At 25.7% G+C, this 24,574-nt stretch overlaps 2 protein-coding genes and 2 long non-coding RNA genes across 5 annotated transcripts in view; 2 read left to right on the top strand and 2 right to left on the bottom strand.

The window, feature by feature from the left end:
• Positions 1–5,636, bottom strand: part of LOC102673444 (ras-like protein family member 10B) — a 10,683-nt gene extending 5,047 nt beyond the window's left edge. The window contains exons 1-2 of one of the 2 annotated variants that reach the window (XM_006610486.2): positions 5,497–5,636; positions 808–968 (exon numbers count right to left, since the gene is read on the bottom strand). In XM_006610486.2, coding sequence (XP_006610549.1) covers positions 808–968; positions 5,497–5,566 — 231 coding nt within the window. In that variant the 5' untranslated portion in view covers positions 5,567–5,636. The remainder of the gene's footprint in view (positions 1–807; positions 969–5,496) is intronic. The other variant, XM_006610485.2, reaches the window with a different exon arrangement.
• On the top strand, positions 7–1,056 carry LOC116184877. Its single transcript, XR_004149530.1, has 2 exons — positions 7–395; positions 739–1,056. It is a non-coding gene; the product is annotated as an uncharacterized LOC116184877 (long non-coding RNA).
• Positions 5,637–5,682: 46 nt separating the features above from the next.
• LOC102673712 lies at positions 5,683–14,207 on the top strand. The gene is made up of 3 exons (XR_421003.2): positions 5,683–5,798; positions 12,885–13,001; positions 14,033–14,207. It is a non-coding gene; the product is annotated as an uncharacterized LOC102673712 (long non-coding RNA).
• Positions 14,208–16,754: 2,547 nt separating this feature from the next.
• The window catches only part of LOC102673890 (odorant receptor coreceptor), a 17,775-nt gene continuing 9,955 nt past the window's right edge, over positions 16,755–24,574 (bottom strand). The window contains exons 4-10 of the mRNA XM_006610487.2: positions 24,224–24,574; positions 23,653–23,907; positions 23,238–23,488; positions 18,231–18,330; positions 18,009–18,113; positions 17,751–17,906; positions 16,755–17,253 (exon numbers count right to left, since the gene is read on the bottom strand). The exon at positions 24,224–24,574 is cut by the window's right edge and continues 9 nt beyond it. Of these exons, the coding sequence (XP_006610550.1) occupies positions 17,203–17,253; positions 17,751–17,906; positions 18,009–18,113; positions 18,231–18,330; positions 23,238–23,488; positions 23,653–23,907; positions 24,224–24,574 (1,269 nt within the window). The 3' untranslated portion in view covers positions 16,755–17,202. The remainder of the gene's footprint in view (positions 17,254–17,750; positions 17,907–18,008; positions 18,114–18,230; positions 18,331–23,237; positions 23,489–23,652; positions 23,908–24,223) is intronic.

Genomic DNA, 24,574 nt, shown 5'->3' with positions numbered 1-24,574 from the left:
AAAAAAAAAAAAAAAAAGAAAAAAAAGAGTGTCAGAATCAGCTACAGAAAATTACAGGTAGCTGAGCGAATACCAGCTAATATTTTCATTAGCGAGGAGAGGTTAGGTTTGTTAAGTGGGATGGCACAATAAATATCTTACGGATGTGCAGTATTCGCCTCGTTTAATTACACAATAGTCGTGTTGCGTGCTTGCTTATTAACTTACGCTACGTTACTCCTTCTCTGTAGATCTCGAGATATACATGTACTTCATTTATTCCAACCTTGTCGAGGCAAAGGCTACGAATGGTAATCCAACGACGAGGTGCATTTTGACGATTTCTTGTCAAACCGAAAGTTTGAACTGGCAAACGTTTGACGTGTATTCAAGGAAATTACGCTTTAATTGAGAAGGTGTGTTTGAGGAATGAAACGAATGAAGAAATTACACGTGTATATGTGCATGTATCCTTTAAATGTAAAATTCTAATATGAAGATTTGAATGAATTGTTTTATGTATATATATACACATATGTGTCAAGAAGTCCCAGCATTTCTCAGATAACTTAAAATTCTAATGAATAATTTTTATTGACAAATTGTTATTTTTATTTATAATAAAATGTAATAAAAATATAACAAAATTAAATTTAAGATAAAATTTCGATTGATGTGAAATTATAATTAGAGATTCGAAACGGAATTGCTTTCAAAATTAAGATGATTAATTTTATGTTAATATATGAAATATTTCAGATACGCGATATAATTCGAAATGTTCAATATCGATGTGTTTTGATTTGATTAAACGAAATTAGCGCTCACCCTAATTATGCTGGACTTTCCCACCCTGGGTGCACCGAGAAACACAACTTTGACACGATCCAGAGTGTCTGCGGGGCTTTCCTCCTCTTTCGATCCGCTTTCGGCGTTTTCACAAGTTATTGTCTCGCCTCCTCTCCTTTCCAAGTAATCCAGATCGAGTTCTACGAACCATTTGTACAATATGTATCTTCGAAATCTAACATACGAGATAGAAATTTTGTTTATAAAATTATCCTTTACGAGAAATTATATTTAAAGTTGTTTTATATCTTTCGATAAGTAGATTGTAAGATTTTTATTATCAATTCTTTGGATAAATTTTCCTGAAAATTTAATAACAAGTTATGGAGAAATATGTTATAAAGTAATTATAAAAAAAATTGACAAAATGAATTTTTAATTGTTTCTTCAAATTATATTATATATCGATTAATTATATTATGTAGATATTTGCTTTTCTCTATAATTGAGCAGAATAATTACAAGTAAATTATTTACTAATAAAATAATGTACTGACAAAGTACAATATTGCAATTCATTAATAAGCAAATGAATATGGATATATGTAATTTATAATTCATAATTAGCTTCAAACATGATTGGTTCACAATATTTTCTATCTCCTTTACATATATTAATTCTAAAATTTAATTCTGACATTTATCGTTATAAAAATAAATTTTCTCATATTTATCATTATTTACAATAAAATATCGCGATAAATTGAAATTTGCAATAAAATAAAATAAAATTGTCGAATCTAGTTATCATTCTAATGTTACAATATATCAATAATTTCATGAAGTTATAAAAATTCGACGACGAGAGGGATGTATGATAATTCGATAAAAGTGAATATAAAAAGCTAGATATTTTTCCACTGATATCGAAATCGACTCTGGATTATTTTTCATCCACCTTGGAACTTTTCCGTTGAAATTTATTATTCATGAATGAGACGAATATTTTTACGTGTGACGTACAAAGATTTTTCTCCCCCTTTTTCCTCCTTTTGAATGTTAAAATCAGTGATCAGAATAGTAAATTCATCTTGTCGGTCACTTATTATAATATTCAAGATTTTTCATTAAATTATATGGTGATTTTATCCATTTACATTATTTTTACCTAATATCTGAAAGTGAAAAAAATTCATTCTACTTTTTTTTGAGTAACAAAAAAGTTTTTCTCTAAAAATGAAATTTCGATTTTTTTTAACTCGAGGGGAATATTAAAATTAAAAAATATGATTTAACGAATATAAAAAAAAAATGGAAATAATAAATCTCTATGAAAACATATAATAATTCCCTGGTGATGAAATTTAACGTTCGAGAAATTAAATTTTTAAATATGAAATGAGAATAAATTTCTGCGACAATTTTTAATTATTGTTATTATTATTATTATTATTATTATTATTATTATTATTTTTGTTAAAGAAAAAATGACAGAACGATTTAAGACAGCTTTTAAAGTTTCGAAAGATTTCTAACCAATACTAGTTCCGGGAACACGTTGATGTCAAAAATAATTATATTTTTGCTGCTCTCGAAGCATTATCCACTGTTCCATGATAATCTGTATAAGCGGAGCGATGGAATTCTATTATCGTTACGAAAGTTTCTTGGTAGGAATAAGTTTCATTTTAAAGGAAACAAAGATGTTCAGGATATCTTTATTCCATAAATTTTTTAAGCAATTAATAGTTATCTAAATTTTTAACAAGAACTATAAATGTTACAAAAATAATTTTATCTTCTTTTTTTTTTATAATTTATTTTATATGTATAATGTAAATAACCTAACCTAAGCTAACTTAAAGGAAATTTTTTTAACATCATTTTTTAACATAGTTCAATCCTTGTTATAATTGTTTTAAAATTCTATTCATATGTTATATTACAAAATATAAAAATTAAGTATTATTCATTACTATTGATATAATTCTTGATATAATTTTTGATTATTGAAAATTAGACAGTTTTTACTAGTTACTATTTTCTCTTGAATTTGATATTGCTTTTCTAAGCGATTTCGGTGATCTAAATTTAGATATCAATTTAAAGCCTCCAGAAATTTGAGATTGATTGCCTTGAAAACTGATATACACCACCCTCTACTTTATAGAAAGTATTCTAAATAAAACATAAATTGTGTAAATAAATATATATAACATGAATTAAATTTTTCTAAACTTATCTTTAATATTATTTTACAATTATTATAATTTGAGAAAATATATATTGAAAATTATATTTATATAAGTTAAATAATTTAAATATTCTTTTCTTTTTTATTAAAAAAAAATACAATAACTATTAATGCAATATTTTAAAAATCAAATTTACCGCCATTACAACGATTTTCAAATAATTGCATTCACATAGATTCCTCTTCATTTATCACATATAGATGTCGTTGCACGCAACATATACAATTATATATATATTTCTCGATATTGCTTTCACATCTCAATTCAGAACGTTTAATTTTTCGTTTGAAATGGCGGATAATCGACGTTTACTTTATCCTCATGAGAAATATTCACGACTTTTGATTAAACAACGATAGCCAATTGAACGATAATCGATTATTTAAACGAGTAAGTATGTTTTTTCCATTCGCTAAAGCGATTTTTTTTATGAGAGATTATTATTTAAATTTATTTTTATTCAAGTTTAAACTTCGAGCACGATACGGATAATTTCCTTTCAAACTCATTTCGTTTAGATGTCTACACAAAACTCGTTTCTTTGCCACAAAAGAGTTCGATTAAATTTTTTCTTATTCATTTTTTTTTTATTATCAACTTTTATATCGATTTTTTTTTATTTAATGATTAACGAATGGAATTTTATTTCGATTATTGCATTTGTTTTGAACTGATGCAGTTTATGCATTTTTTATATTTAACTACGTTTATAATGAAAAATTCAATAAATCGTAAGGAATAAAGAAAATTCTCGTTTATTCATGGAAAAATCTATTCTTGGTGAACTTATTTTTTAAAAAATATAAATGAAATTTTTTAGGTTATGAATTTTATGATATCCTTGATGATTTTAAAAGTATTTTAATATAATAAATAATAATTTGATAAATGCAAAAATATTAGATAATTTATAAATATTTGCTCGTTTAAAATAGTAATTAATCATAATTAGTTGAATTTTCTCGATAAAATTATAATTTTTTCGAGACTGGAATTTTTCTGAACTCAGATCCATCAATTTTAATAAAAAGTTATGTAATGTTAATACATAATTTTTTATTTATAATTCTTTATTATTTTCAAACTTTTAATCAAATTTAAAATGTTTCGAAAAGAAAAAAAATATTAATAAATCCACGATTATATAATATCCAATCAGAATAATAATTTTTAATAATTTTCAAAGAATAAAACAGAAGAGAATAAAATTAATTTTTTCAATTATTCAACAAAAGTTTTTAATCAAGCTTCATAGCATATTTTAATATCATAAATATATTTATTAATTCCATTAATTCGCTCGTATATAAATTTATTTGATTAAAATCGGTATTTTTACTTTTATCTTTTTTCTTTCTTTTTGTTTTCTTTTTTTTTTTATCATTATTATTAATTCATCGAACAAGCAAATTTAATCGTCATGTATAAATAAAAATAATATTTATCGGAGAAATAGCTGATCTGAATACAAGTAATATAATTTTCCACGTCGAACTTCTATATTTTCGAAACCGCTAAGTTATTTGCACACTTCTTGGGCACGTTCGCGTTTCATATATGAAATTTTCCAGGAAAATTGAATTTTAAATAAATTTCGTACGCCATGTGCTTTCCCTCCATTTTACTTCATTATCAACGAGGGAGAGATTCGTGTTTCACACAACTTGATGTTTACATTTGAAAATACTGACTTGAAAATTTTCAATGTGCGATTAAATCTAGTATTTTATTTATCTGAATAAATATATAAATTTCGCTAACTGTAACCAATTAAATTTCATTTCAAAACAAATATTTAATAATAAATTAACTTAAATCAAATATTTTAATGATAAATTAATAAATCAAATTTACTGAAGAAAACATTAATGAATATTTTCAATAATAATGAAATTTTAATAAAATAAAAAATATTGAACTTGTAGTTGAAATGTAAATAATTTCAATCAACTTGGTGAAAATTATCCTTAATTGAGAAATAATAACAACATAAAATAAAAGTATTAAAAATCGATTGAAAAATGAAAACATTTAAAAAAAATTACAAAGTATCACTATTATCATTGTTTATTGAACAAAATTTAATTTTTAAATATCACAATGGAACAATTTTGCTTGCTAGCAATTCAAAATTTAAATGAAAACCATTTCTTCGATTATCATTATTCGGTAAAACTTAACCTAAAAAATAATTCTAACAAAAAGAAAAAAACAAAAACAAAAACAGAAACAAAAATAAATATCATCACACAATAATTATATTCTTATAATTAATTTATAAAACAAATTGAAACTATTTTTCAAAATATTCAAAATCTCAATCATTTAATGAAATCTATTCCATGATATATTTATACTATGCGATTAATATAACCTACAAGCATTCAATAAAGATCAAGTATAACAAAAATTGCAATAAAATTCACAGATTATCCTTTATTTATCTTTTTTTTTTTTTCAGAAAACAGATTACCAAGAAGGCGTTTGTTGCCATATAAAGTCGGCTTAGAGTGCAGGTCGTTCTCTTTTCTCCCGCGGTCCATCGAGGTGAACGCGCGATTACCACGGGTCGAGGCATGAACACAGACTATCGTACCTGTGAGGAGGGGCGAGCTTCGCGGTCGAAGCTCGTAGCCCGACTGGCATCGCTGCTCTCTCGAGCTTACGGCCAAGGAGCGATCACCGATGCTGATTGACGCGTGTGCTATACGCAGCCTTTCAATTCGTCCAGACGCCGCGTCCAGACGATTATTTTATAACGAAAAAATCAAAAAGGTGAATTTTTTCTTTTTCCCTTTTTTTAATTTATTTATTTATTTATTTTTTTTTTTTTTGAGGAATTTATAATTGAAAAATTGGATGTGAGATTGTAGAATTATTAAGGAATAAGAGTTCTTTATAAAGGTAGTTTTTAGTATTTGTATATTTAGTAGTTGTATATTTTTTTTTTATTTCTTATATAAAATTTGTAGATGGAAAATAAAGTGTTTCAAGATTTTGTAATTGGAAAGTTTAGAAATAAAAATTCTTTTAATTTTTATATATGAAATTTGCAATTGCAAAATTGAGGTTAGGTTTGAAAGATTGACAGATTGTTAGACGATTCTATATTTTTTATAAAGAATATCGGTGTTTAAGGATTTTAATCATTTTATGATTATTGTCATCGAAAAATAGAAAATTTTTTTTATAATTTTTACATAAAATTTTTTTAAAAGTTAGAAAATCGAATATTGAAATTATGGTAAAAAAATTATGAAAAGTACGATTAAAGAATTGTATTTTTTTTTTTTTTTTTTTTAATTTTTGCATTAAATTTGAATTTTGGAGAAATTTGAATTAATTTTTGAAAGAAATTAAAAAAAATAAAAAATGATATTAAAAAAAAATTAAAAAAACGATTAATAAATTGTTTTTTTTTTTTTTTTTTTTTGTAAAGTTTGCAATTAAATTGAAGTTTGCAGAAAATTGAATTCATGATTGAAAGATACTATAATAAATAATAAATGATATTGAAATAAAATTTAAAAAAATATTCTATAAGATTAATTATTTTCATATTTCATATTCGTTGATTTTATTTTGATTTTTATGCCTTTTCAAAAAAATAATATAATTTTATATCGCTTTACCATGCATATATAAAGTCATTTCTAGTTTCTACATTTTTCTAAAGTTTTAAAGGATTGCTTTCAGAGTTGCAGGCTTTTTGACGTGCAGCATATCGTATTTACATATATATATGTATATATACACACATACATATATAAGTCTATAAGTAAAGTAGAATAAAATTCCATTGAAATCTCGATCCTCTTCCATGCTTTTTTCGCAAGTAACTAAATTTTTATATTATTTTTAACATTTTTTAGAGCGTTATTTTTATTCACAATTTTTTCCAATAATGCTTTAAATAAAATTTATTCTAAAAATAATAAGGTATATTTCAAGAGAAAATTTTTAAATTTGTTATTAAATATTAAATTAGGATTAATTATTTAATATAGGATTAATTATTATTATCTTAAAAGTTATTTAAGAATTTTTGTATTAAGAGTTAAAAATCAATTTTAATAGAAATAATCGAGAAAATTCATATTCATTAGTGAAATGTTAAATTGTAATTGTAATTTTAATCTGTGAAAGATGAATCAAAAAATTTCATTGAACTCAATAAGATAAATGTTGCATTAACGAAATTTAATTGTAATTAAATAGTTAGATTAAACGTATATGTGTAATTAACTAATTTAAACTAATTACCTTGCATTAATTATTCTGTTGCTTTAGATGTTTCGTTATATCTCAGGTTTAATTTTACATTAATTACATTAATTTCGAATATTATTGATAATGAAATAAATTATGAATCTTTGATCTTAATTAAAATTGGAATCATTATGAAAAAAAATAAATTATTACATTACAAGTTATAATTACAAATTATTAGAAGAAAAACTTCATAAAATTATATAATTATATAATTTTTTTTATAATAATTATAAATATTTAAAAGAGGAATTAAAAACAATAAAATGTAATAATAAAAAAATATAATAATTTAAACTTTTTTACATTAAAAATTAAAAAACAAACAATCTGCGCATGAGACTTAAAAAAAAAAACTAAAACTACATGGTATTATAATAATCTATTTGAAAACGTGTAAAGATAATAAAATCAAATTTAAGCCAGTGAAGATTGAAAATAGTAAAGGTCTTCAATTATAATATTTCTGTAGTATAAACTTGGAATCTCTTTATATTAATATTTTCATAAATTATAATTTAAGATGAAGTTGAAGACTATAGTTTTATAAAATTCGATATACATATTTTATTCAAGAGAATTTAAAAAAAATATATTACAATTCGATGTAATAGAAGACATTTAGAGCTTGATACTTTTATATTTGGATCAATAAGAGTCGACGCATACATTAAAACATTCGATGGAAAAGAACTCGGATTCGGGACACTTTTCCAAGAAATAATTTTAAACTTCGAAACTTTTTCGATATGATTATTTTTGCAGTAAAAAGCAATATAATACACGGAATATATTTATGGATTCATATATATTATTGTTCAAAAGTTTAAAAGTGATTATATTTTTGCTTGAAATAAAAGATCTTTGAAAGTATTATAAAAATTATTATTTATAATATATTTAATGACAAATATTTTAAATAAAAAAAAATTATTAAATAGAATTCCTAAAATTTATTTAAAGATAACTAAAAAATAAATAAATAAATAAATAAAATAGTGGTCAATTTGAAAAAAATCAAAAATTTGATTTTAATTTATACTTCTCTGAGATTTTGCTATTGTCTTAATTTATTATGTATGTACTATTTTTTTTATTTAACACATACAATTGAATTAATATTTCTTTTTGTATATCTATATTTATTTATAATGTTGAATATATTTGTATTTAATTCACAAAAATAAATTTAATTTTTAAATCATTTTACATTTATATATTCAGCAATTAGTAAAATTTAGAAAAAAAAAAAATTACAAAAATAATAAAATAACAAAATTAGAAATATATTTTTAAAATAATTTAATTGAAAAGATTTTATATATAAAAGTTCCATCACATTAATCTAAGACGAAAGATATCTTGTATTTTAACAGAATAATAATCCTCGTGGAATAGCAGGACCTTTTTCGAATTAAGATCTAATATAAGATCCAGGAGCATGGAAGAACATGAAACGCGTTTCAGACTATCTTAAGATCTAAAAGATCTTCCTAATTCCAGATCTTTTTCGGATTATCCTAATGTAAGGTCTAAGGGACCATAAGGGACCATAAAGGCAATTTTATAAATTGTTTTGAAATCTAAACGATCCTCCATTTCAATTTTAAAGCCATGATATCCATTTCGTTGTATTTTCAAATTTTGCAATTTGAGCATCAGCAATTTGAAACTATGAATCCATTTAAATTAATTTTAAATTCTAGAAGATCAACTATTCTAATTCTATCAATGATATAATATTAGCTTTTGATATTCAAAAGAATATGAAATATTATAATTCTTCGATATTGAAACTAAATATTTAAATAAAATTTTATGAAATAAAAATTTTTAAAATTTAAAATACGTTTAAAAGACTTTTCACTTTGATTCCATAGTTATGTTCTTGTGCATCAAATTTTGTAGTTTATTTTTCTTTACCCCAAGATCATAATTCTCATCTGGATTAGTTTTAAGTTCTAAGAAATTAATTATTCTAACTTTGTTAACTACATGATATTAAAAAGAATATTTCAATTGAAGATTCTAAACAAAAGTGTTCACAAACATATAATCTGTTCATTAATTGTATTTGAAGAGTACGAATTAGTATTATGCGAGTATTAAAAAGTTTTTAAAATTCAAATGAATTTCATGATTCTAAGTTTGGGAAAATTAGGATTAAAATAACATTCAACAATTAGGATTAAAATGTTAATCCAAAAGATCTTCTAACATCTTTTTAGAACGTTTTCTATGATTTCAAAATCTTTTCAATAATCAAGGATCAAAGATGATCCAAATTGAATTTCAAGATTTAAAGATCATATTTGTTAGTGTTGCATAACCTCAAGGTATGTTGTGGTTAGTTTCTCAACTTATGAATGTAATTTGAAATAGTCTGTAGTAAATTCCAAAGTCCTGTGGTACTCCAGTATGCATTTCGTCATTCCGAGCATAGTTGTGTGATCAGATCTTTTGGACAGAATCAGAATTCTTAGATAAATTGGAGAATTATTTAATTTATTAATGTTCAAGTATCCTTATGTTCAACTAAGTATTAGGATCTCATAATGATCTTAAAATATATTAGATTTAGATACATATTAAGATGATATAATCATAATTCAATTATATAGATAATAGACTAATATATAATAACTATAATATAACTATAATAGAATTTTTATGAATCGGTCAGTAAATTCTATATTAAATTCTATATCATCTATCCGATACATTCGATATCAATTTTCACATCTTTAGAACGATTCCTTTTATGTTCAATATATCTAACATCATTTTTATTGTAGTAGATTGGTTCCGTACGATCGTACAATTTTGAAATCGTTTGCTATTGAATTTCGTACTCTTCAAAATTCTCTATAAAGATCAATTTTATGAAACTTACAATCAGTGATTAAGTTATGAAAAGTGATAAAAAATTGTTAACTTAATCCTGTTGAAAAATTTTTAATCTTGAAATGCTGAATTAATTATTTGCATGATTGAAAAGTTATTAACAAAAACAATGGATTATAAAGTGTTATTAAATTTATCTTATTTTTTTCTATTTAAATTATTCAATTATGGAGTATCTTTATATTTCAAAAAATAAAAATAAACATTTCAAAATGGAATTAAATATTAAAGCGATTATTTTAAATTATAATATTTTAAAAATAAACTAAATTGTTTCTTCAATAAATCACTATTTCTTAATTTCAATTCTATGGTTTTAATATAATAAAATTTAATATAATAAAATTTTATATTTTAATTATACTATTACGTGTATAATAATATATGGAAAAATTTATCGTAAATTAATTATTAATTTTTAAGTATAATGTGACAATACTTACGACATTGTTTTTGCGGCGGGAGGCTTCGCCTCCTCCTGCCGCTCGCAGTTTTTGTCCCTATGATTATCGGTGTTCCACAAGAAACTTCTTACTAATTGCCTCGTGTAAAAGTAGTTGAGCAAATCAATGTTTCACGATATATCACTTTAAAATAAATACTATCACTGATAGAAAATATATTCTACTACTTCGATCTCACTTATTTAACAAAACGGTGTATCGTTTTACATCGATTTCAATTAACTTCGTTATTTAACTTCGTATTAATCGTAATGTAATTTAAATTTTATACTATATTTCATCTAGTTACTTTTATCGTGTTAGTAGCATAAATATTCATTTATTTATTTCAGCTATTTATTTCAGAAACAAATTGAAAATACTATATATATATATATCCACAATTTAATTAATCTAATTGCATACCTAGCAAACCATTGATTTATTGTCAGGCACAGAGAGATTCAACTATTGCGCTATTTAAGAAACCGCATTCGTGGCTCTCATTTTTATCGACCCTTTGCCGATATACTGCCCGAAATAATTTTTCATTGTTGTGTAGCGGTTATGTAATGCCTCACGATAATACGCGGCACGAATTTGACGAATCTTATCCATCATCATTGCCAAATTATCTTTTATCGATCTTTCTCGTATTCAAATGATCACTTTTCATTCGATGAAACGATCCACCTGTTTTGCTCAATCTTCAAATGCGCTTTCGCTCGCGCGGCACACTATTAACCTATTTCTTGCAATGACTTGCACGATCACTTGAACACGCACCGTAATTTTTTCCGTAATCGATTAAGAAATTCTTCCACCGCTTATACACTGTGATTTTCATTAAATTGATTTACTGATATTGAACAAAACCGATCGACCGATTTTTCGAAAAAATATTGTGGACACGCGACGATAATGTCGTTTGTAGTCGCGTGGTTGCCTCGATTACGAGATCGTCGGTAATAATCTGCATAAGTTATCACGTTGAATCGTGTCGATAGAGTGCGAGTCGAGCGAGTCCACTGGTCTGGGGGGCATCTCGTGCGTTTTCATCTGTAGACGTGTCTCGTGCGAAACGCAGATGTATTTTAACTCGTTGTTTCGCGTTATCGCGATGGAATTATCGTGAATCACGTTTCGTTCTTGATCGACTAGATTATTATGAGTCGCGATCGCGCGGAAAATAGAACTCGTTCTATCACAAAACGAAAGAACGAGTTGGAAAACGGAGAAGCACCAGCTGCACCACGAGAGCACGAGGATAAGCTGTTTGGTGGACGACGATGTCGACCCCTGGACGATCGAAACTACCGACGGAGTCACTCTGATTCTGCGCATGCGTCAATTGGACTTCGCGCCAATTTCTTTCCGTCACATTGACTCCTGAGATTTTGCTTGCTTGTGATAATATTTCTCTAATAATATTCTCTTTTTTCGTAATTTTATTTGTGATTTTCTAAAGATTAAGAGTGGAATATGTATTTTATCATTGAAGAATATATCAATAGGATTTTATTAAACTTATAGAAGAATTTATATTTTATTTAAAATTTTAATTAATATTATAAATTTTAAATAAATGTTTTGGATGAATATGTAGCTGCTTTATTTGAAGTAAAATGTGCATTTTATTTATTGAAATAAGCGAAGTTGTTGCTCATAACCTTTTATGTTTCCATACTCGTATTCTCTTGGGTTGAATCTTAATGATTCGGAAGACACTACAGTCTACTATATTCTTGCAGCTATATCTTTCCACGAGAATGAATTTATTGTCGTAAAAGTTCTGAACTACGTTCTTAATTCTCCGCCATTTGCATTTAATTTTGTCGTAACTATAAGTGGTATTTGTGAATACTGTGATTTAATGTAAACTTTACTATGTAATAGCTATATAACGTGCTAAACAGTTATATGTTAAAATATATATATGGAATTTTCTACAAAATTAAAATGTATAAAAATAAAAAAAAATAAATTAAAATATATTAAAAATTAAAATAAAAAATAGAAGATAAAAAATTTATAAAAATTTATTTAACATGTTAAATTTAAATATATTAAATACATTAAGTTTGAGATTTTAGGAGTTTAAAGATTTTAGAAAAATGAAAACTTGATTTTTATCTTTAATGATTCTTCTAGAATAACACTTCCAAAGTTCATCTCAAGTTTAATTCCGTTTCCTGTGATATCTCCAAACTGGATAGCTGCTATTTATATATATCTTATGTTTAAGGAAAAGAAGGATGCTGTAGAACAGGAAGACCTATTTATCATACGACGAGGCCCAGCCGATCGAAACTGCTTTCCGGTAAAGCCACACTCCGAATGAGCATGCGCATTAAACAATCACGTAAGGATTTATGTTAAACAATAAAGTCGTATCGATTCACCTGTTTCTTCTATTTTTAATATCCAAGTTTCTCCAAGATAAATTTTCTTATTCCTAATCTTTTAAGTGCAAAATCTTTTTATCTTTTATTTAAAATCAATGAATTGTATAATATAAATATATTACATAATTTTTAACATTTGCAAAATTGTATAATTCTAAATATTTACATATGTAATAAAAATTTTTATTCGATTAAAAGTAAAAATAATAGTTTAATTAATAAAACAAATTTTATAGAATAATTATAAATATTTATAATTGTTTTATATTTATATAATTTATATAATTTATATAATTTATATAATTGTTTTATATTTAAATTTTTATATGTTTTAGAAATTATCAGTGAATAATTTATTTTATAAATTATTGTTAAATATGTCTTTGTAAAATATATTATTGGACTATAAGAAAGGATCATTTATCATCCAATAACAGACTAAATTCAGAATTTACTTCTTAGTTATCTAAACTTTACATCAATTGTTATCGACATGGTGTATAAGAAATGGATGCGTTTTTCAAAATTGTTTTATACGTTCATTTTTCACAAATATATATAAAAAAATACCTAGATGTAAAAATATATAAATACATAGATATTTTGAATAATTAAAAATATATCTTTATGAATTCATTCATTCATTCACAAGCTTTTTAATGAATTCTCCATATATTTATTTTTATATATTTTATATATTACATTCCTTCATTAAGATTATTTTTAAACATTAACTGGATGAACATTAAACATTAATCCTTTCTCTTTAAAAAAAACTATCTCTGTGAAAAATTTCATTCAAGCTATATATGTTATCTCCATTTCTATCAGTTATAGGATAAAAAAAATAGAAGCCAATAATTCATTTCTACGATAGTACCAAATTTTCGCTCGATAAAAAAAGCAGATAAATTTCACAATAATCACTGTTATATCCGTAAATTTTAACACTTTACATCGTATATTTCCATTGAAAATTCCATTGCAGGTAAAATTCACGCTGGCCGCCTCTAAAGGATAGAATTCTCCAGGGATTAATTCCGTTGCATCCGTGGTTGTAGTTCATCTCGATTAACCATCGTTATATAGACACACCTTTGGCCTGATTGTCCGGATTCGAGATCCGGATTGCGAAATTCGAGAAAATTTGGTTTTTAAAGCGACTGTTTCCTTGCGAAGGATTACCTTACGTACCTTTTCCCAAATCATATTCACTGTAAGTTCATTACCTCGCAGAGGACAGAGACGAATCGTGTTCGTGAACGTGGCGAGAAAGTCGAGTGGGAATAAATACGGTTCCGTTGATTTTCGAAAGGAGATTCGACATCGAGGCGAAAACAGTGGGTATGTTTTATGGAGGAGGTTGGGGTGAAGGTTTTAAAGACGAGGGATTGAGATTTTTAGATGGATGGTCGATGGAGGATTGGTTTGGTATGGGGATGTGATGGATTTGTGAAGAATTCGAGATTTCGAAGAAAAATATATTTGGAGAGAAGGAAATTAAATAGATGGATCGAGAGGAAAAGATTTTGGAAGTTAGGGGAAAATGAAATAAAAATTGGAATTTTTTAGAATATATTTGCGGATGAAATTTTTAAAGTTTTGGAAAAGAGAAATAAAGAAGGATTTTGTTAAAAAAATTTCAAAAAGTTGAAAATTTTCTTTTGACGTTTTATAAATTATAAAATTAAACTTTTTATGAATATATGAATGTATAATTTGTTGGTAATATAAAAGTATTTTGCAAGAAAAGAACGAACGATCTTGGAACATTTTATAAGACAAATATATTGTAGCTTTACATAGAGAGAAATCATTTATAATACTGACTGATTCGATTCACAATATGATTATAGTATCTATTAACGTTCATGTTAAATTAAACGCATTTCGATAACATTGTTTTTTTTATTGCTTAAAATTACACGTGGAAATAAATTATTCCATATATTTACGACTAGCACAAAAATTATGTTAAAATTGTACAATAATATTTATTTATTTATAACATATCATTATTAAAATTGTAATAAAATTATTACATTCTCGTAGACTATGCTTAGAAAAAAATTATGTTTCATTTGTTTCTCGTGAAATATGAAATATTTGTGCTAGAAAATTTGTATATATTTATTAATTAATGGCGGAGAGGAGATGCCGTGCACAAGTAGATGAAACCTTAAATTCTATGATACAAAGAAACGAGACGAACAATTTTACGATTTCGTTGAAATTTTCTATAAATTTGTAATTAACAGAAATTGATATACGAAAGGAATAAAAGAAAAAAAATTTGCAAGAATCGTTCCATAAATTAAACGAACAATATGATAAAGCATTGAGATATTAAATTCGAAAAATTGAAGTAAAAAAGAGATTTCGAATTATAAATATAATAAATTCGAAGAAGTAATATCGTTAAAATAAAAAATAATAGTGTACAAATATTTACATGTCAATAAAATTATTTTATCATTTCTATTAAAATTACTTCAAAAAATCAAGACGCAAGTTTTAATTATCATTCGATGATTCAGAATATTTTGTAATATGATAATTTATTAAATAATTATCGCTTCTTGCATCTTTATCCTTTCAGCAATTGCATCACAGCATATTACAAGATTATTTTTCAGCGTAATATTTCCCCATTCGATTTTTTTTTGCATTGAGTGCAGCTTATACTAAACCTAACCTCACTTTAAAACTTATTACACATATTACAAATATTATTTTTTAATTTCCAACTTAAAGCTACTAATATTCGTAAAAAATACTTGTTCTTTATATTCTTATTTCCCTTTTATTTCTTCGGTGCTAAAAATTAATTTTTTGAAAATATTAGATTATAAATTTCTAACCTTTTCTAATTCTAACTTTCCTTTCTAAGAAAAAGAGGTAAAATTATTAAAAGATATACGAAATAATCAAAAATGTAAGAAAAAAAACTCACTTTAGAATATATTGATTTTTGAGATGATTAAACTTTTACTCACATCAGCTGAACGAATCATTATTTTACGCTTCGATTCATCGTATTATCATTGATCTTGCTTATTCGATTAATAAGCTTCGCTTTTCATCGATAAAACATAGATTATGGGTAATTATTAATCCATTGACCTAGGAGAATTTAATAAATACCTATTGAGATGTGATTAATTTAATATTGTTGATTACGTTATTTTTAGAGATAAAATAATTCAATATGTGCGAAGAAGAAAGAGATTAATTTGGTATTAAAATTTGTATTGCGATTATTATAAAAAAGTATTTTTATAATAATTTAGATTTTCTTTTCTACAGAAAGTAGAATTAAAATAGTTCTGACAACAGTAATATGAGTTTTCTAGATAATAATTCACAATTAAAGAAGAAAATGGAGCGAATGAGTGAATTTACCATAAAGATTGCACGAAAATTTTATTTTTTAAATGTTACCAGAATCTGTTTTCTTTTTTTATTATCACTAATTTTTATTAATTCATTCATTTGTACTTTTCAGTCTTTTATTTAAAAATATCTATGTTTGATTAGAATTTTTTTTTATTTAAATATTTGCTTCAATAATAATATAAATATATCCTAATTTCGCTCTTTTCTATTTACTCTTTTATTTTTTTTCAGAAATAAAATTTAAAAAAAAATTATTTTTCTAGTTTTAAAATTAAAATTATAAGACAATAAAATTTCTATTTTCTTTTTTTTAATATATAACATGTTATTGTAATAATTAATATTTTATATTAAATACTAATATTACTTAGTAAAGTGATAAAGAAAAAGTTAATGAGCACAGCTTCATTTTACACTTAATATCTATAATTTTTAGAGTATCCTTTGTGTTTAAATAATTTTTATTGTCAGAATGTATAAATAAGTATTTATCGACTTATAATTATTCAAAATTTTCCATTAGAACTAGATGTATTGCAAAGGTTTCAATTATTGAAAAATAGATAAAAACAAAGGATACTCATCGTTAGAATTTATAATTCTACATTGTCATTTAGTCACAGTTTCCAGCTGAATCCATAGAAAAATCGAACATTTAAAATAATGAGACATGAAGAACGAGACTCCTGTTCGATCATTTCGATCATGCATTCGATCATTATCATTCCAACTTTCAATCCTAAAGTGAATATTCTTCAACGTTCACTTCAGTTGCACCAACACCATGAAGTAAGTAACCATAGCTCCCAACACCTAGAGAATTATTAATTATTTTTATTAATCAATCATTATAAACAAAAATTGAGAAAATTATTTATAATTCAATTGAATTCTTCAATTATATTTTAGATCAGTGATTTCTAATCTATGAATCGCAAATAAAAAAGATCATCAAGTTTTAAATTTCTTGTTGCATATTTACAAGATTTGAAAGAATATCCAGGATTTTATATTTTAAAGATTTTCTAGGAAGTTTTTACGTAATTATTACGTAATTATCAAAACGTATGAGAATCTAAAGTATCAAGAATTTGAAAATTTCTTAAAAATATCTAGGATTTTATATTTTAGGGATATTCTAGGGAATTTTAAATATTCCGGAGTCTTGATTAATAATAAGTAATTACATTATCGTATTCTATAACGATATTTTAAATAAATACCGAGTTTTATCCAAAAATTGAAATTTGTTGAATAGCTATAATTATATAACATGAATTTAATGCGTGAAAGAAAGATTTTTCGTTTACCGAAGCGAAGAGATCCAAAGATACAGTGAAGAACTTCGCCCCTGAAATCGACATCGCCTTCTGACACTGCTGACAGACAATCTGTACAAAGGTTTTGGCCTCCTCTGATCCATCATACCAGTGGCAAGAATAAGCTGCTTCCATCACTGACGAGCTCTATATATGGAATACAATTTTAAATTTTATTATAATTTTTAAACTATTAAATAATTGTTTTTCACTTGATTAAAAATTGTAAAAATAATCGTATATACATACCTCTTCAATGAGACGATTTCCAAATATACAAAGCATAAATACTTGTCCTAGAGAATACAGCAAATAACCTACTACTGATGCTGCGTACGTATCTACTGCGTGTATCTAAAAGATAAAATATTAAATTCTCTTTGTTAATATTGACATTTAGAATAATAGAAATTTCTAATTTTGTGATATATGTTACTTTGTATCTCGATACTTTATGTATATAAAAATTACCTTTGTTGCTTGGTAAGCGAGCAAAGTTAACGTAATAGTGGTAGTCAACATGTGCAGCAGCAAAGCTACACCATAGGCGTCTCCAATTGCAGTTACGAGTCTAACGAAATAAAACGTTTTAACAATCAAAATTAATTTTTAACGTTAATACAATTTTTTTAATTATTAATATTTTTTATCTTACAAAAATTTATTTAAAATTTTTTTAAACAATATTTTATTTTCACGTATATATGTTTTCTTTAGTACAATTACAGAGTAATGTAAACGTATTATAGATAAATATTAATTATGGAATAATTTTCTGTATCGTTTTTAAATCAACTTAAAAATTTTGTGCTGCATTTCACTGTTTGTTTGAATATATCATAGGCTTAGAGTTCTCGTTAAAACAGGACAAATTCAATCTGTTATTAAGCTCCTGTGGCTACGATACAACAAAGTTTTAATTCGACCTAGTTCATTGGATGACTGCATTTAACCAGTTGATTAGAGTTCATGATTGAACAATCTCTCTTCTTTTTGCCTCCTCTTTATTTCTCCTCGTGATTCTGTGCTTCCTTTTTTAACGTTTAAGTAATACAATTCACAAGGGTATCGTTAAATCAAGTTGAATCGATATCTGGAAGTATCTTAAAGGGGGAAAAAAATTAAGGAGTGGAGTGTTATTCAATTTATTATTTTCTTCTAATATATATATTATTTCTTATCTTGATTATTTTTTATATTTATACACACATAAATTTTTATGGTATTTTGTTTGTTCCCTTTAATCAAAACTTCTTTCAAACTTTAAATTAAAATATAAAATGATTCTTACTCGTGAGAATTATCATAAATAAGCCTCTTGCAAACTTTCAAACTAGATATAAAACTAATATTTCTTATTTTCTTTCAATATAAGGATTAATCTTAAATGATATCTATCTGCAAAAAATTTTCTTTCAAATTGTATCGAAATAATAATTTATTTCTTCTTAATTCCTGCTACTTTATTCATTATTTATTTAATTTAGGATTAAATATTTTAGAGTTGAAAAAATTTTATTTCTAATTTCTCGTCGAGATCCTCTATTTTTTACCTTTTTTAGAACGAGAATAAAATAAAAGATAAATATTTCAATTTCTTTGTAACATTATCATTTTTCAATCGTTTTAGAATTTTAGGAATCCAAGAAGCAAATACTTCGAATATCAATTTCTAAGAAAAAAATTCATCAGACTGATACAATACGAACATTCTCCAATTATAGAAAGCATTTATCTAAAGAAGAATGCCATTCGTGGCAAATCGAGATAAATGTTTTACAACTTCATCCATGAATTTTTAAGGAATGATACTTTATAGTTCAATTTATTGCTTTTCTTATCTCGTATTTTTACATTTTGTCTGCAGACATTAAATCTTTTATCAACCTTTTTAACAAAACGTTGTATTTACTTAAGATTCAAGCAAAATTCAAAATATTAACATTGATAAAAAAAAATAAAAAAATTAATAAATATATTTTATATTGATACATTAATAAATAATATTATTATTAATATCTATAATTTCATATTATTTTACAGGTTCTTTTTAGAGCTGAATAAAATATTTTAAATAATAATAAATAATCCTATTTATTTTAAAATATATAAAGTATATAATTTTAAAAATGAAATATTTTATTTGATACAGTAAATTTTTAAAACAGTATTTCAAAGTATTTTGATTTTTATTCTTTAATACTTTAATTTATTTCCATTACTTTAAATATTATTATTGAATATAATACATTCGAATTCAATACATTTATGATTAAAATACATTATTTAAATTATTAAAACAAAATATTCTATTTTTTGTTTCGTTCAAATTGTTAAAATGAAAATATTTTACTTCCCTTGTGAAATTTTATTCTTTCAAACATTATTTTATTTAAACCGAACAAAATTTAATAATAATTTAACAATATTTGAAATATTTATTATTCGACACCCGCTTCTTTCCATAAAGCATAAGGCAACAGGTTTTCGTGTATTTTTCTTTGTAAAGCGGAGCAAGGATCCGGTCGAAGGGCAAACTTCGAACACGCTCTGCATTCTGTGCATTCTGTCCAGTGACAACGATGAAAACGTGTACATACACGTGTCGGAACACGTATACCGATCGCACACGTGAACAAGTAAGTACAACCTATGAATTGTCCAATAAATTGTCCACCACGCGCTCTGCACGTCCCCAGTTGCGGTCAATATCGCGTTCTCTTAGAAATAAATACTTCACCACCGTGGGAACACACGCACTCCCCTTCTGTCTTTCCTGCGCTGTTCAACAATCTATATCGTATATTCTTTCTTCCATTTCTTTGAAAATTTACTCGCCGAAAGACTTTACGCGCGACTTTTCGTTCTACTCGACGTTTCAAATGTTCCCGCCTTTTGCGAGTAACTAGCTCGCAATACGCGAAACTTTATCGCGAATTTACGCTCTGTTGGATTTTCGGTGATTCTTTTTGACAGTTTCTCGTATTGTTTCGGGATATTTTACTTGTAGATCTGTATATTTTTATTTCTTTGTTTTTTATGTTTAAATTAGAAATAGTATTTGTTTGAAAGTCATGTGATTGGGAAGAAATATGAAATGAAATTTACGCGATTGTAAATTGGAGGTTATGGTAATACGATTAAGAAATAGAAGAAATAGAAGATTGTAATTGTAGAAAATATTAATTGGAAATTAGTTGTAAGAAATAAAGAATATCATTAAATTAAATATTTTACAGTAATGAATTATAATATTGTAACAAAAGATATTTAATATTCGAATATTTATTATATATATTACTAATTAGAATAATGTATTAAAAGCATACAAAAATACAGCTCGTTTAATAAAGTAATTAATAATTTCAAGTTCATTTCTGTTTCATAAGTTATCTAATTATTAACTGTGCTTGTTAAATTATAACTCTGTATAAAAAGTGCGATAAATTTGCGTAGAATCGCGAATCCAACTCGTCATTAAAGTTTATCGATATATGAAAAATTACCACTCGTTAATGATAGAGATTATTCGATTGTTGAAGAATAAATTTCTCCACGAAACATTTTCGAAAGTATGACAAATATTATGTGTACGTTCGACTAATTATAAGAGTCCAAATTAAATTGATTGAAATGAAACAGACTTGTTCAAATTCGATATCTTTCTATGGAAATTCTGTCAAAAAAATTTCGAAAAAAAATAAATTTTTTAAACAAAATTTCCATGGACGATATGTTTCGCGGATAGAACGTGTTTGTTTCCAACTAAGATTGGCTCGAGTAATAGAAAACGTGGAGTAAACAGAATATTGATTTTATATTCGCGTATATGTAACGTGGAGGAAAAAATTTCTGTCTTTTCTGAATTATTCACTGGTAGTGCAGCAGACGTGAAAATTGAGACTCGCAAGTAAAATTATGCTAATCCAAAATTGGAAAAATAGATATTTATTTATTTTTTTTCTTATATTTTTTATAATTCGTACTTTTTATTTTTAAACTTTATTGCATTTTTTTTATTACTCTTTTAAATTTTTGAATTTCGAGAATTCGTGCAGTTTTTTAAAAATGCATTATTTTTATCTCTGACATAATTTTTTATTCAATTTTACACTTCTCTGAAAAACTGTAAAATTAAAGACTATTGTTTCAACAATGGTTTCTAAATTTTATGTACTGTTACTTGTGTCTTTTAATTTTATTTCTTAAATAATAAAAAAAAAAATATTACAATAAATATATACATATATATTTTACTTTTTGAACAAAAATGTTAGAATATCTCTGTTGTATAACAAATAAAAATTGTTAAAGATTATTTCTATTATGAACTTTTGAACTTTTAAATTGAAAATATTAAAAAAACATATTAATTTATGTACATTCATTTAATCCTTTCTCATGGTTATTTTTCTTTACTTTTCTTCTGATATTTGATAAGTAATGATAATTTATACGAAAACTTTTGATCAATAGAATTATTCCATTCTCCTCGAATAACAAATTCAGTTCCATCAATTTATGCGAAGAGTTTGTTAATTTCAAATTATTTTCTTAATTAAAAAATTGTCTTTATAAAATCTAAGTAAAAATACTCGAAGAATTCTCCTCTGATTTTAAACAAACAGAATTTCAATCAAAATTTCTCAATCTCTTTTTTCGATATTAACTACAATAAAGACTTTCTCTCAGAAATCGAAAAAGATATATATATATATTTTTTTAATACTAATATATTCTTTTAATATCAATAATCTCATCCGTTGAAAACATTTTCTAAACAATTCTTTGATCATTTTTAAAGAAATAAAAAATTTCGAGTCACGTTACAAATTTCGAACTTTTTAATATTTTCGAATCGAATTAACCATTTTTTTCCCACAATGGCATCCCCTTAAAAGTGTAAGCCGCAACGAAATCGCGCGAATTTTCTCGATCGCCTATCTCTGCGATTATTATCCTAATGGAAGTCTCCCATTGTTGGAGTCACGAATGTGAAAGGTTCTCTCGTTGTCGGCGTGAATTACATTTCCGTGTGGAGAAACGAACTCGAGATGAGAATCGAAATTGGGAAACTGGGTTGCAGTCAAGACGTTGACGAACTTTGAAATTGCAATTTGATGTGTAATTTAACTTCGATATGGAAATTTTATTCTCGATCCCGTGGGAAAAAATTTAAATAGTAAAAATTATTTTTCAAGAGAGGAATATTATTATTCCTTTTCTTCTTCCTTTGTAGTGATATATAATTTCCATTCGATTAAATATATACGTGTTCTTTCTAAAATTCAATTAAATCTATTTAATTTTAAAAATAAAAATTTTATTTTTAATTTCAAATAATTCAATGGAATTTCTTCATTGAAAAATTTTATTCTTCAAAACTAAATACTAAATTTTTCCTTCCATTATGAAAAGATAATTCATCATAATCATATTTTAATAACAAATATTAGAAAAATAAAAATACGTACTCACCTAACGATATGCTTGTGCCTCTCTACCCAGTACTTGATGGCGCTTCGTACCAGCATTTCCTGTTTCTTGGTTAACCCATTTGGCCCAACACCACCGTTGAACGTCATTCCAGCAGTTGGCCGGAAGGTGGTCGTGAAGTCGGTCCTGTTGCTGTATATCCCTCGAAGATCCATGTCCAACATATTTTCACCCTGGGGTGGTGTGACTGGTGGCAATGGCTCCTGTTCCTTCGGTTGCTCTGCGCTACCAGCCTGAATAAGGAGGCAAATTTAATGATCATCCACCTCTCTTGTATTGGTATCAAGTTTCTATTATTTTTTTTTTTTCATTTTATAAATTTTTCTCGTTATATCAATTTATCGTTATTATTAGATTTTTTTTCTTTTTCTATAGATAGAAATATGCAGATCTTAACCTTGAAGAGCTCTCCACTGTTTGGCACGACGGTGTCCAGCGTGGCGCTGAATTCCATCAGAGGTTTCATGATATTCTTCAAATGCTGAATCTGCTCGCAAGCGAACAGGAGCCACGAGCAGAACAGCACGTCCAATAGATTCGCGTCTGCCATGCAGAATATCAGCCAGTAAAATTGGAATATCAATGTTAAAATATGGGCCATCCCGTGGCTGGGATCGTACGGGTACCAGGAACGAACCATCAATCTTGGTATCTAAATAAAAACACGTGCTTTCGATTAAAATTGATTCAGATATAAATTCTGACTTTGTAGAAGTTAAACAATTTTTAGATAATCTTCAATAATCATCTTTTTTTATTAATTTTTCAAATCAAACTCACGAATCGAAGAATTCAAGAAAATTAAATCGATTACAACAACTTGCTCAAAATAATCCAAGTAATTCTAATTTTAATAAATTGATACTTAATATATTTTATTATCGCGCAATTTAATGCACAATATTCGATATTTTAATAAATGAATAAATATTGTGTAAAAAAAAGAATAAGAAAAATAATCAGGTCACCTCGACGTAGGTTGTTTCGTTAGTGACAGGATCGATGACCTTTTTCACAGAGTCACCAATGAACGTGATGGTGGTCCAAGAAATGGCGGAGAGCACTGTGGTCCCTATAACCGCCAGCAGGAGTATCCTCATCTTCTTAACGGCTATCTGATGGTATCGCGCGTTGCTCTCGGCGAAGAGGGGATGGCTGTTCGGATTGTTCCATATGCCAAGCGTTCTGTAGAACAATTTACTCCTGACCGCGAAATAAACGAGCTTGACCACGCTGTGCGTGAAGAAGAGCATGGTGATGGTGTTCGCGGTGAGATCGTCCACGTCGTCGCTCTCCATCATTAGATTGATACCGCAGAA

Source organism: Apis dorsata, unplaced genomic scaffold (assembly GCF_000469605.1).
Source record: "Apis dorsata unplaced genomic scaffold, Apis dorsata 1.3 scaffold_74, whole genome shotgun sequence".
In the NCBI taxonomy this organism is placed as follows: domain Eukaryota; kingdom Metazoa; phylum Arthropoda; class Insecta; order Hymenoptera; family Apidae; genus Apis; species Apis dorsata.
Note: the sequence above shows the minus strand (reverse complement) of the source record. Positions and strands in the feature narration are given on the sequence as shown.